The sequence below is a fragment of the Lactuca serriola genome, chromosome 1 (assembly GCF_051521515.1).
Source record: "Lactuca serriola cultivar US96UC23 chromosome 1, Lser_US96UC23_V15, whole genome shotgun sequence".
NCBI lineage: Eukaryota > Viridiplantae > Streptophyta > Magnoliopsida > Asterales > Asteraceae > Lactuca > Lactuca serriola.
Window position 1 is genome coordinate 170,593,068 of NC_136408.1, and position 12,445 is coordinate 170,605,512.

General features: G+C 38.3%; 1 protein-coding gene across 1 annotated transcript; it reads right to left on the bottom strand.

The window, feature by feature from the left end:
* Positions 1 to 7,610: 7,610 nt before the first annotated feature.
* Positions 7,611 to 12,117, bottom strand: LOC145101319 (sodium/calcium exchanger NCL-like). The gene is made up of 9 exons (XM_079038519.1): positions 11,544 to 12,117; positions 10,132 to 10,356; positions 9,722 to 9,891; positions 9,470 to 9,615; positions 9,094 to 9,355; positions 8,871 to 9,010; positions 8,526 to 8,787; positions 8,152 to 8,418; positions 7,611 to 7,951 (listed from the first exon to the last, which is right to left on the bottom strand). Exons 1-9 carry the CDS (start codon positions 11,965 to 11,967, stop codon positions 7,718 to 7,720), a joined length of 2,130 nt encoding a protein of 709 aa, XP_078894645.1. The 5' UTR covers positions 11,968 to 12,117; the 3' UTR covers positions 7,611 to 7,717.
* Between the last annotated feature and the right edge of the window lie 328 nt (positions 12,118 to 12,445).

A 12,445-nucleotide genomic window follows, 5' to 3' on the forward strand; every position in this document is an offset into this window, starting at 1 on the left:
AGGTCAATGAATGCGGCAGGAGCATTGGTGAGCCCGAAGGGCATCACCACAAACTCATAGTGGCCATAGTGCGTCCGAAACGCAGTCTTCTGCACATCCTCCTCCCTGACCCTCATCTGATGATATCCTGAACGCAGATCAATCTTGGAGAACCAAGATGCTCCCTGTAGCTGGTCAAAGAGGTCATCAATCCTCGGGAGTGGGTAACAGTTCTTCACTGTTACCTTATTCAGCTCCCTATAGTCTATACACATACGATGCGACCCGTCCTTCTTCTTCACAAACAGAATCGAGGCTCCCCAAGGCGAACTACTTGGCCTGATAAATCCCTTGTTTAGCAGCTCCTGCAGCTGCGTAGACAACTCCTGCATCTCGGGAGGAGCCAACCGATAGGGTGCCTTGACTATCAAAGCCGCACCAGGGACTAGGTCGATCCTAAACTCCACATGGCGCTCCGAAGGTATCCCAGGCAGCTCCTCGGTGAATATGTCCACGAACTCTCGAACTACGGGCACCTCGCCCACCGTCGCTCTACCCGCCTCCCGGGTATCCATAACATACGCGACATAACCTGCGCAACCCTGCTGGAGGTAACGCCTAGCTCTCACTGCTGAACATAGGGGTGGTCCTTGTTGTGGCTTCTCGCCCTGAACCACCAGCTCTCCCCCACTTGGGGTCCTGATCCGCACCGGCTGCTGCGCGCAGTCGATCACTGCCCCATTGGGGCTTAACCAATCCATACCGATAATAACCTTGATCCCTCGCAAAGGTATGAGAACCAGATCCACTAGATAACGCTCCTCAAATAACCTCAGCACACAATCCCGGAACACCGTCGATGCTCGTACTGAACGGTCATCCGCAATCTGTACGTCTAGAGGGCAATCTAACATGCCTGAATACTCGGAAAATCTCTTGCTGAGCGCAAGAGAAACAAACGATCAGGTAGCGCCCGAATCAAACAATACCTGAACTGGAATACCTTTCACATGGAACGATCGTAAACAAAGCACATACATATTATATCAAAATCACAGTAGCATATCATAATAGCATAAATAAGAAGTCATACTCGTCACCACATTGGGTGCAGCACGTGCCTCCTCAGTAGTCAACTGGAATGCCCGGCTCCTCACCACTGGAGCCTCTGCCTTGCCCTGCCGGCCATCAGTGATCCATAGGGTTGCTGGAGCTGGCGCCTTCACCGGCGTTGATGATGCTGTCAACTGGGGGCAATTGGCTTTCTTGTGGCCCCTCTGGTTGTAGTGGAAACACAGCAACTCAGACGTCTGAATAACCGATGCAGGGGTAGTACAATCCCTGCTAAAATGCCCTGTTTTTCCGCACTTGTAGCAGCCCAACGATCCCAGTCTACACGCCCCCTCATGTGGCATGCCGCATTTCCTGCAGCGGCACGGTCCTGACTGGCCTTTTGGCCTACCATCCGATGCCTTGGGCTTCTTCCCCGAAGCCCCCATCGACTGCCCCTCCTCTACTTTCCTCTTCCGAACATGCTCTAGAACAATCTCCCTCTCCCTCGCCCTAGCAATCATAGACTCCAGCGTAGGGCAAGCTGCAAAACTAACATGCTCCCAAATGTCGGCTCGCAACATGTCATGATAGCAGGTCCTCCTCATATCCTCGTCTCCCGCATACTGGGGCACCAGCAATGCCCTTTCCCGGAACTTGGCGGTGATCTCCACCATAGTCTCCGTTGTCTGCCTCATATCTAAAAACTCTCTGGCCAGCTGCTGAAGCTCAACATCCGGCGCAAACCCTGCCCTGAACCTGGTCACAAAGTCCGACTAGGTCATAGCCTTAACAGTCGAGGCTCCCAATGAGTCACCGACGGACTCCCACCAATCTCTAGCTCGGTCTCGTAAACATCCTGCTGCATATCTCACCTTCGACCCCTCGGGGCAGAAGCTAGTCAACTGTGCAGACTCGATGTCTGTAATCCACCGCCTGGCAGCTATGGGGTCCTTCGCCCCGTGAAAATCCGGCGCACCACTGCCCCTGAAGTCCTTAAAGGACAGTGTGCGAGATCCCGACTGGCCAGATGCCATGTTGCTCCTGAATGCCCTGAGGCGATCCTCCATCAACTCGACTATCCCTTCCTTGATCGACCCGAAGATAATGGGAGTTGACTGAAGGATGCCTTTGGTGATCTCTGACGCGATGAACTCGCATAGCCTCTCATCTACTGGCTCGGAACTTGATCCCGAACCCGATCCCTCTCCAGAACTACCAACTGCTGGCCTCTGACGTAGTACCACCATTTTGCAATACATACAGGCAACTATTAGTGATACTGATACCTTTAAATGGATCACATTTATTACAAGTTTCGCGGTCTTGTCTTAGCCTTCCTCAAGTCGGGTACGGATCCTTTGCTTTTAGTAGTACGGGCTTATACTACCTTCCACATCTATTTGTACCTTCCTCAAGGACTACCTTGACTCCACCAGATCCCTTTTACCACTGCTGATCTCTGCTACTCTTATCCTAGGCTTACCCTAGGAAACCTCTGACTCCACCCAAACCAGTCCTCAGATGCTGAAGGCCTCTTTGTAATACCAATTAGCCATTACCTGAATACAATCACATGCAACGAGGCTCGGATAATCCTTCGAGTAAAGGACCCATCCCTACAACGGTTAGGACTCAAACAAGAGCTACGCAATAGGGTCAAATTCAACACTCTGAGATTATTCAACCCTGATCACATGTGACTTTAACGTATTCACCTAACAACTAACTCCCATCACTCAAAGCCCACAAAGCATAAAGCAAACAACATTCGGAAAAAAGGAAACAATCTCAAGCAACTCTATCCTCATAACAGGAACCGCACTAGCATACAATGCTAAGCTCATAGTATCAGGCATAACCTAAAAAGGCTATCCTACTCCTGTCTACTCAAATCTAGTATGCAACTCTCATAAGCTGAAGCATATAAAGAAGACACATAAGGCATCACTCTTAGATCCTTAGTCCTATTCTAGCATGCTGTTCTACTGAAGCTGATAACGTAACATAAACGTGTATGGGTACTTTGGGGAATACTTACTTGAGCTCGGCCGGTCGCGCACATCACACACTTGTTCTTTATAAAACAAAATATCTTCTGTTTTATTCTTTAGAAAACTATTTTCTTATAAAATCTTTTAATCCCTCGGTTTGAGTCTAGACGCCCCCAAAGGTGTGTCCGAATCCCTTAAACCAGGGCTCTGATACCAACTTGTAACGACCTAAATTTCACGTCCAAAACTTTCATTTAAATTAAGTAGTTTGTAAAACATTTGTAGTAAAACGTTATACGATCATATCATTTCAATAAACATATCTCGTGTCTAAATACCCAAAACATGAAAATAGTAATAATGTCAGAGTACAATCCCAGAATATCTCATAAAGAGGAAAACCAAAGTGTGTGTGTATGATGTGCCGCTACCACACCGGCTCCTTCCCCTTCGCTGAAGAGTTACCTGAAAAAAACTGAAAACTGTAAGCACGAAGCTTAGTGAGTTCCCCCATCGTACCACATAACATACAATCATATCACATACATACTACCAGGCATTTCTGGGGTGCCCGGCCTACCCGGTAAGGCCATTCTGGGGTGCCGACCTACCCATGTCTAGCCATCTGGGGCTCTAACCTACCCATGTCGAGCCATTCTGGGACGCTGACTACCCTTCGATCCTAATAACTGAACCTCGGGTACTATTTCACCCCTACTACTAATATCACATATAACATAACATAAACATATTATCAGACATATCTGGGGTGCCTGAACTACCCTTTGGTCCTAACAACCGAACTCAGGGACTGGTCCACTCCTACTACCTCTATCGCATATAACATAACAAGCCAGCATGCATACATATCATCACATACTGTCAGGCGTATCTGGGGTGTCTGACTACCCTTTGGTCCTAACAATCGAGCTCTACTACTATCACATACAACATACATGCTAGCATATAACATATTAGGTAGTAGCAAACCTAGATGATATCACAAAGACAATCATCTATCATACGAACCCTACTGGTGGGCTAGCATTGTGGCAGTAGACCCACCGCTACTGGAAGGTAACTCACCTCGTAGTAGCTGCCGAACTGTGCGGAAATCCTCCGACTGCTGCTGCTGCTGCTCCGAAAATCCTCCGGCTAAAATTCCCACAAAACACTTAGTCAGAAACTGACATCTACTCTTAGGGTAAAATGACCATTTTACCCCTTGACCAAGTCAAAGTCAAAGTCAACTTCTAGTTGAACTGACTCGCCGAGTTGGCTCGCCAACTCGCCGAGTCCCTATCCTTCCATTAAACCTCATACCCGTCTCTACTCATCGAGTTAGGCGATGACTCGACGAGTTTTCCTTCTAAATGAAGACCGACTGAATCCTCATCCGACTCGCCGAGTTGTATGAACAACTCGTCGAGTTCATCATCAACTGATACTCATGTCCTGCCTTGACTCGCCGAGTTGTATGAACAACTCGTCGAGTTACTCTTCATCCTATGAACACGTTCTGTGTTCGATTTGCCGAGTTCTATGAAGATTGCCTTGGACTCGCCGAGTCCGTTCATGCACTCGCCGAGTACCATGAATTTCCAGAACAATTTGCTTAGTCCAGAACGTTGGGTCACTCCCCGGGACTCCCTAAAACCCTTCCACACTCATCTGGTCCTTTTGACCCTCACTGATATGGGACAAAACCCTTGGACTCGCCGAGTCGGTCACATTCCCTTCATAAAACTTCGAAATCTGATGTACAACACTTGACCAAAGGATAGATCCAGGCCCCTAAACTCGATCTAGCACGTAAAGTTACAAACTTTACGTGCATGCATAGGACTTTTGAGCTTAAAAGGCTCTAAAATGGTTCTTTTGTTGCATGGGGCCTTCCTTGAGTGCAAAAGCATCCCAAATCTGTCTTGTGACTCCAATAATGACATGATCCAAAAGCTCAAACCCCTAATCATGTTTGCAAACATGGTTGGCCACCAAAAATGGCTTATAAAAGCCCTAAATCACCCCAAAGAGGGATCTAACAAATGAATGAGCAAGGTTAAGACTTTATACCTTCTGTAGAATGCAAATGGTGAACCAAACTTGAATCCTTCAGTCTTCTCTTGATCCTCCTATGCTCTTCCTTCTTCCTTGAGGTCAACACTCACAAGAATCACTCAAAAGCCTTGGATTTCCTCAAAAACGGCTAGGGTTTGCTATGAGAAGTGTTTGGGAGCATAAAGGGGGAATGGAGGCTGCATAAGGTCGTTTAAATAGGGTGCAAACCCCTGGATTACGGTTTTTGTCGAAACAGCGACTACTTGCCGAGTCCGGGACCCGACTCGTCAAGTCCACAGCTTAAACTCCGCGCCTCATCTCGCTTCTACTCGGCAAGTCAGTCCTTCGACTCTCCGAGTCCAAGGCTAAAATGAAAAAATAAATGAAGATTTAATAACAGAATACGTACCAAGAACCAGGTGCTACACAATATGGGCACTGTACTTTGGTTTTTACTTGTAATTAAATGTAATTTCATTTCCTTAATCATAATAGCAATGTACTCATATTTCCCTACCAAAAATATGAACTATATTGCTTAATTCCACCGGTATATCTTTTTTTGGTTAATTTCAACTCTATACATGCACCTCTAGCTGCATTTCTATGATTTTATTTTCTTTTATTGGTTTGAAATTTGATTTAAGGACATCGTTTGATGTTTACCGTTGTATGTCTTTTTATCTTTAATATGGAATTTTTCTCATTGCATATAGAAAATATAAAAAAATCATGTCATTCATAGCCTCCATCCATCGTGCTTAGGAGCATAAACAAGCACATTATAAATAAGACGGTTATACCTATGAGCAAATACAAGAATATCTTTCCAAAAATGATGAAATTTGAATTTCATTTAATTGCTTAAAACAATATACCTCTATTTTATTTTTCTTATCCATCAGATTTACATTGAAAATTCATCCATTTATTGTATTATATATACTTTTGTTTTTTGCTTATTTGCACAAAATACTTTACATAACGGTATAAGAAATACTTAAATTACCTCTGTGGATCGTGTTTAGCAGGGGCCTTATATATATATATATATATATATATATATATATATATATATATATATATATATATATATATATATATATATATATATATATATATATATATATATATATATCGTTTAGCTTGTTAGGTATGCTTTTCCTCAAAAAATTTCTTTTTATGTTTCATTTCTAAATCAATAACATACAAAAGTTGTACATATTACTTGCAACTTTATTGTGATTGATTCATGGTTGTTATTTTAATTTCGCACACGTCATTTCATTTTTGGGCTTCACATCAAACAAAGCAGAAATTATTTGGCAAAAATCACATATCAAAAACTAGGTCTGGTGATTACTTGGAAAAAGAAGAAGAAGGAGGAGTTGAGTTTATACGTAACTGAAATCTAGGTTATTAGTTAGACATGGCTAAAGATGAATCAAAACAATAACTCAAAAAGTAAAATAAATAAGTCCTACAAACTAAACGAGAAAATCAAATCGCAATTTTAAATCTACAATTAAAATTGCAGAAAAATCGTCAAAAGTCGTCAGATGCTCCAAAAATCGTTAAGGTTTCAATCTAAGGGGATAAAGTGTTGTATTTATAGGTTCGACAAAATTCAGATAAGGGTCAGTGGAAACACGGACGTGTCAGGTAAGACATGGCCCGTGTTTTAGGGAAAAACATGTTGGACATGTTAAATGAAGTACAATGTTATTTCAATACATTTTCCTCAGAACATGACATGACTCGTGTCAAGAAAGACATGGTCGTGTCGAGGTTCTTAGGTTACAAAATATTCAGAAAAATAGAGTAGGGCACGACCCGTGTTATGTAGGACACAACCGTACCAAGGCTTCGTGCACTTCAATCTTAATAAAAATACCAAAATGTACCACAAATGACTTCATCGTTGGGACATGGCCCGTGTCAGATGGGACAATGCTATGTGTCAGGTTTTTTCGCATCCAAATCATGCCCTGCAACAATTTCTTTGAAAATACCAAAATATAAGCAGTATGGATACTCTACAATTAAGTACAAGTTGTCCAATTTATTACTAAAATGCAGGAAAATGTGCACAAAATGCAAAACAAAAACAAAAAATAAAATAAAATGATATATATATATATATATATATATATATATATATATATATATATATATATATATATATATATATATATATATATATATATATATAAAATGCTTCTAACAATAAACCACTATTACCCCATTAGTATATGATGTTTTCATGCTTCACAATAAATAGAAAAACATGCAACACCTTTGCAAAAAATTGTTGCTTCTAAATTAAAGTTACACAACTCAAATATAAACTTTCCAAAAAGGTTACATATTCGACATAAACACAATTCCATCAATATAGGATAACTGGGTTTAGGGGTATTATCGTTGATATCAATATTTTACTTATACATAATATTTTATACTCCCAAGCGATAACGAATGCTTAGTTACTTATATATCTAAAGATAATATACACCCAATAAAGAAATATGAGATAAAAGTATTTGATTAATACAAAATAAGAGAACATTTTACTCATTAATCTTATTTCCAATCGACTAGACATTAACTTTTACATCCACCCACACATTACATTGTTAATGTTCAAAAACATAATACAGGTAAATGGAGACTGGGTAAAAAAGCATTGCAGAGATGGACACCCAAAGAGGGTATGTGTCACGATTGAAGGCGAATAAGCCAATAATTATGCAAGGTATCATGATTGTTAGCACCTCGGCTGAGTAGCTCCACGATAATCCCTTAATATATACAGTAACAAGCAATGTTGTCAACCCCAGGAGGTTATTCATTACTAGTCCATTGTAAATCTGCATATCGTAAACAAATATTCATGTTATTAGTTGGAGCATATATCATATTTAATGATAAAATAGCAATTTTGAAAGATATGGAAGGAAAACCTTCCTAGTTGATTTTTTTTTCTTTTCAGATGATTCACTTTTTCATTGAAACAAAGTGTATATATAACAAGAATAGTTAGATTGCGTAAACTATACAAAGTACAAACCTCTGAAAATGTCAAAGAAGCATTCTTTGAAACACGTGGTCCAGCATCAAGGAGTGCCATTATTATCATTTTGGTGTTCATGGAAAGTGGGGCCATAACAAATGAAGTGAAGAGAAAAGGTATGCGAGCCGCATTTGAGAATTGTATAACACTTTGTATGAATGCTCCTGAAATTAAGTATATGATACCAACACCGAATACAACATACAAGATAACTGCTTTAGGTCTTCCCATTTTCATAGGTGCGTCAATTTCACCCCAAGAATCCTGAAAATTTGTAAAAAGGTCGATTATTAGCTAGTATATAACTAAAGTTGAAAGGTAAAAAACATTTTAATGACAAATTAAACAATTAAATATTTTTTGTACATTACCTCTTCAAACTTTGCTATTGCATGTTTTGGATCTTTGATACTTGGATCATGATTAATGGCTTTTTCTATCCATCTAACGAATCCATCTACAAATTCTTTTTTCTGGATTGAACTATTGCCATCACTATCAAAGTCATTTACTACCTCTTGCAAGACTGTATCATGATCCAATGATACTCCGAAGTGTAGAGTCTCAATGAATTGTTGCAACTCTTTTCGTTGTATTTCTTGGTTACTATCTTCATCATACTTAGAAAATAACCTATACATAGAATCAATAATCAATAATTAGTTATACATTATCTTTTCATCACACTTGAAAAGACAGGAAATCAAGAAATTTACCCTTCTATCTTTTCTCTATCAGCTTTTCCATCTTCTGTCACGAGTTCATGTTTCTCAAGGACTTGCTTCAAGATTCTCGGCATGATTTTCTCAATTTTTGTTAGATTTGCACGCTTGCTTTTTATTGCTACTTTCTCAACCTGTAGATTAAGTATTTAAAAAGAAAAGTTTATAAATTTGAGTAGTATTTATGACTAAATTATCATTGAAAATAAAAACTTACCTGTTTCCAGAGATTTTTAGAAACTGTATCAGAGTTATTTGCCACCTTCTTCCATTTTTCCAACCACTTAGTGCATCCCTTTTTGAATTCTGAGAGATTGATTTTACCACTTTTGTCACTGTCGAAGTGTGTCAAAATCTCCGCATTAGCATACTCCTTGGATATTTGATCTTTTTCCAAAGCGAACACTTCTTGGATCAAATGTTCCAATTCATCTTCTGATATGTGGCCATCGTTATCAGTATCAGCTCTTGTAAAAATACTGCAAAATTGAATCAAAGTCATCAAGTTATTCAATTAGTTTGATATCCACGAAAACATTAAGATAATTATAAGTTTGATTATCTCATTATTATCAAAAAGGAATACGTAACACCTTTCAAAGGCCTTAAGATTTGGTTTTCCATGCTCATCAATAAGATCATCTTCCGCAAGCCTCTGGACATGATAGAAAAAACGGGCTCGCAAGTGCTCTTGCTTTAAGTATGCCAAACTCCTCGCCTGAATCCATGGATTCCAGAGCTACATATATCCAAAAACATGATTTAGGGCATTTGAAAGTTAAATTCAAGATTTCATAGAAATTTGAGCTATATTTGGCAAAAACATGGTGGATGTATTATCGTACCTGATGAGCGAAGCATAAAAGTAGTGACGCACTTGATACGATAAGTGCTAATAGTATCGAACCAGGAATCTTCATTAAAGTGGCTAGTTGTACAGTGGCAAATGGAATCATTGATAGAAGCATGATTACAGCTAAGCTTCCAGTCTCGTCATCAATATTAACACCAGTATCTATATGGCGAGTATCAAAAAGCTATGATTGTACAGAAGTAGTATATATCCAAATCTTATAACCTATATATCTGTTGTATATCAATTCGTTTCGAAAAGTAATATGTTGGTCATATATAGGCGTTCTTATCTGGAGAAAACCAGAAAAGAAAAGTACCCATGCAACTAGACTAGTTATTTATGTATCTTAATAATTGTTTAGCAGCAAAATCATCGTAGATTACAGAAACAAGATCTAACCATTCAAAACCGAAAGAATCTGGTTGAAAGAGAAACATTTTGTTGTGGAGTCTTGTTGATGTTCACATTCTGGGGTTGATTCCTTTCCACGAAGCTTATCTCGACTTAATATTATGCGAAATCCCCATATGAGCGTGAGAGTAATGACAGTGGATCCTGCATACATGCCCACCCCAAAAGCCACTTGGTTTTGGGCATCTGATGCTGTAGCAAGGACACCAGAGACTGCAAAAAAACATGTGGACGTAAATGTGTGGAATTTGAATACATATAGCTGATCTAGAAGTAAACTTCAAGGAGTAGTACTATCACTTCAAGATGCGATTGTTGACCGGTTTATGTCTAATAATAATTGGACGAATGAGAATTTTTAAAATATATTAGGATAATGTTGATGTTGTTAAAAAAAAATAAAAGAATTAATCCAATAAACATGAATTAAAAATTAACTAAAAGAATTAATAATTTAATAAAATAACATTTATTAATATATAAATATTATATATTAAAAATAATATTTATTAATATTTAATAATCTAGTAAAGAAGAATTAATCCATAAAAAGGAAATTTAAAATTATTATTTAAAAGAGTTTAACAATCCAATAAAATAATTTTAATTAATACATAGATATTATATATTAAAAATAATACTATTTATTAATATATAATAATCCAATAAAAGAGTAATAATCCAATAAAAAAGAAATTAAAAATTTTTTTTAAAAGAAGTTTGGAGCACATTTGTCTTTCAAGTCCATTCAGTCAAAAACATATAATTTTGAGGCTTTCGGAAAAACACATATCTTACTAGAAAAAACTAAAAACATATAATTTTGAGGCTTTCGGAAAAACACATATCTTACTAGAAAAAACTATTTTTTGTGAAAATCATATAGAATTTCTAGTCCATTTAGCCACAAACCAGTCTAATTGTCCATGCCCTCACTAGTTGCTTAACAGTGACACACTCATTGGTCAACTTCATATCATATGAAGTAATCATGATCTAAATATTTATTCATTACTAGTGATTATATCAATGTGTGTGTGTTTCCATACTGTTATGTATGCACGTATGGATGTATGCTTGTATGTGTGCATGTCGAGATGCATGTATCTCTTTATTTCATAATTTAATAGCATTTATGTAGTTTTGTTCATTATTTATGCAAATCTAAGAAGTGGACTTTTATGCAACTAGCCAATTATAATAAAAGGTAAAAACCATTATTTTAGGTATATTTGTATGGGTGGCTTAATGCCAGGATATGTAATATGAAACTAATATATTATTGTTACTTGTTAGCCTTAATTATGAATAAATAAATGTATAAAATATTATATCTTGTTGCAGTTACACACATGAAAGTGAAATGAGAGATCAAGAAATAGAAAGTCTTACACTCTTACCAATAACAATGACGATTCTTGGCAAAGCCATAAGCACCCGGAAAACACTAGCACCGATCGCCTTATCTCCGAGCAACACAAACAAAGCTTCGCTTCCTTTATGTATCCATTCCTCCCCCAACATCATCAAATACGTATACATAAGCATCAGGAACACCCCTTCTTGAATCGTATCTCCACATGGCAAGAACCCGTAGATGCTTTGACACCTTTTTTCAGCATACAGTGTTATGGTGGACTCTGAGGAATTAGAAACTACCATATGAAGATTAGGAGGGTTTTCTAAAGCCTGATCATGAAGCCCATCTGAGATCATCGAAGTTGAAAGATTGTCAACTTCTAGCCATCTGCCATTAACCATGACAATGATCATAAGCATGATGAAAGAGAGGCCTATTCCTTTGGAACTTGCCATGTTGGACATGATCCCACTAGAGGACAATGAAAAGTGGCTATATGGATCTAAGTGCGATGGTACCAGGTTCGCTTATATGGAGGGAGCTAGGAGGATTGAACAGGCTGTGTATTATGCATGATCTGTTTCATTCCATAAGGTCAACGTCGTTGCCAATAATATTATTTAATCACCCAACCACTTCATATTTGAAAATGCATAGTGAAAATTAATTGAATCTACCATCTGCATCATGTCCTCTTGGTTTATTGAGAATACCCACAGGTGTTTGTACTACTTACAGATTTACATATATATTTAAAATATAGGTGTATAAAAATTTGGTTGTTGGTTTCATCGACGTTTTATTATATAAATTGGAAGGCAAAAGAAAAATTCAATGTCGATAATTAAACAACAAGTTAACCTCTTTTCTATCTCTCCCAATTTTCAAAATAAATTATCTTGATTGGGATCTATACAATTTTTTTAATTTTTCTTTATCTTA

Coding starts and splice junctions, on each gene's coding strand:
- LOC145101319 (XM_079038519.1), bottom strand. CDS start 11,967: ATGTCCAACATGGCAAGTTCCAAAGGAATAGGCCTCTCTTTCATCATG. Junction 9,892..10,131: donor GATTCTTTCGGTTTTGAATG/GTTAGATCTTGT, acceptor CTCGCCATATAG/ATACTGGTGTTAATATTGAT. Junction 9,356..9,469: donor AATCTTAAGGCCTTTGAAAG/GTGTTACGTATT, acceptor TCAATTTTGCAG/TATTTTTACAAGAGCTGATA.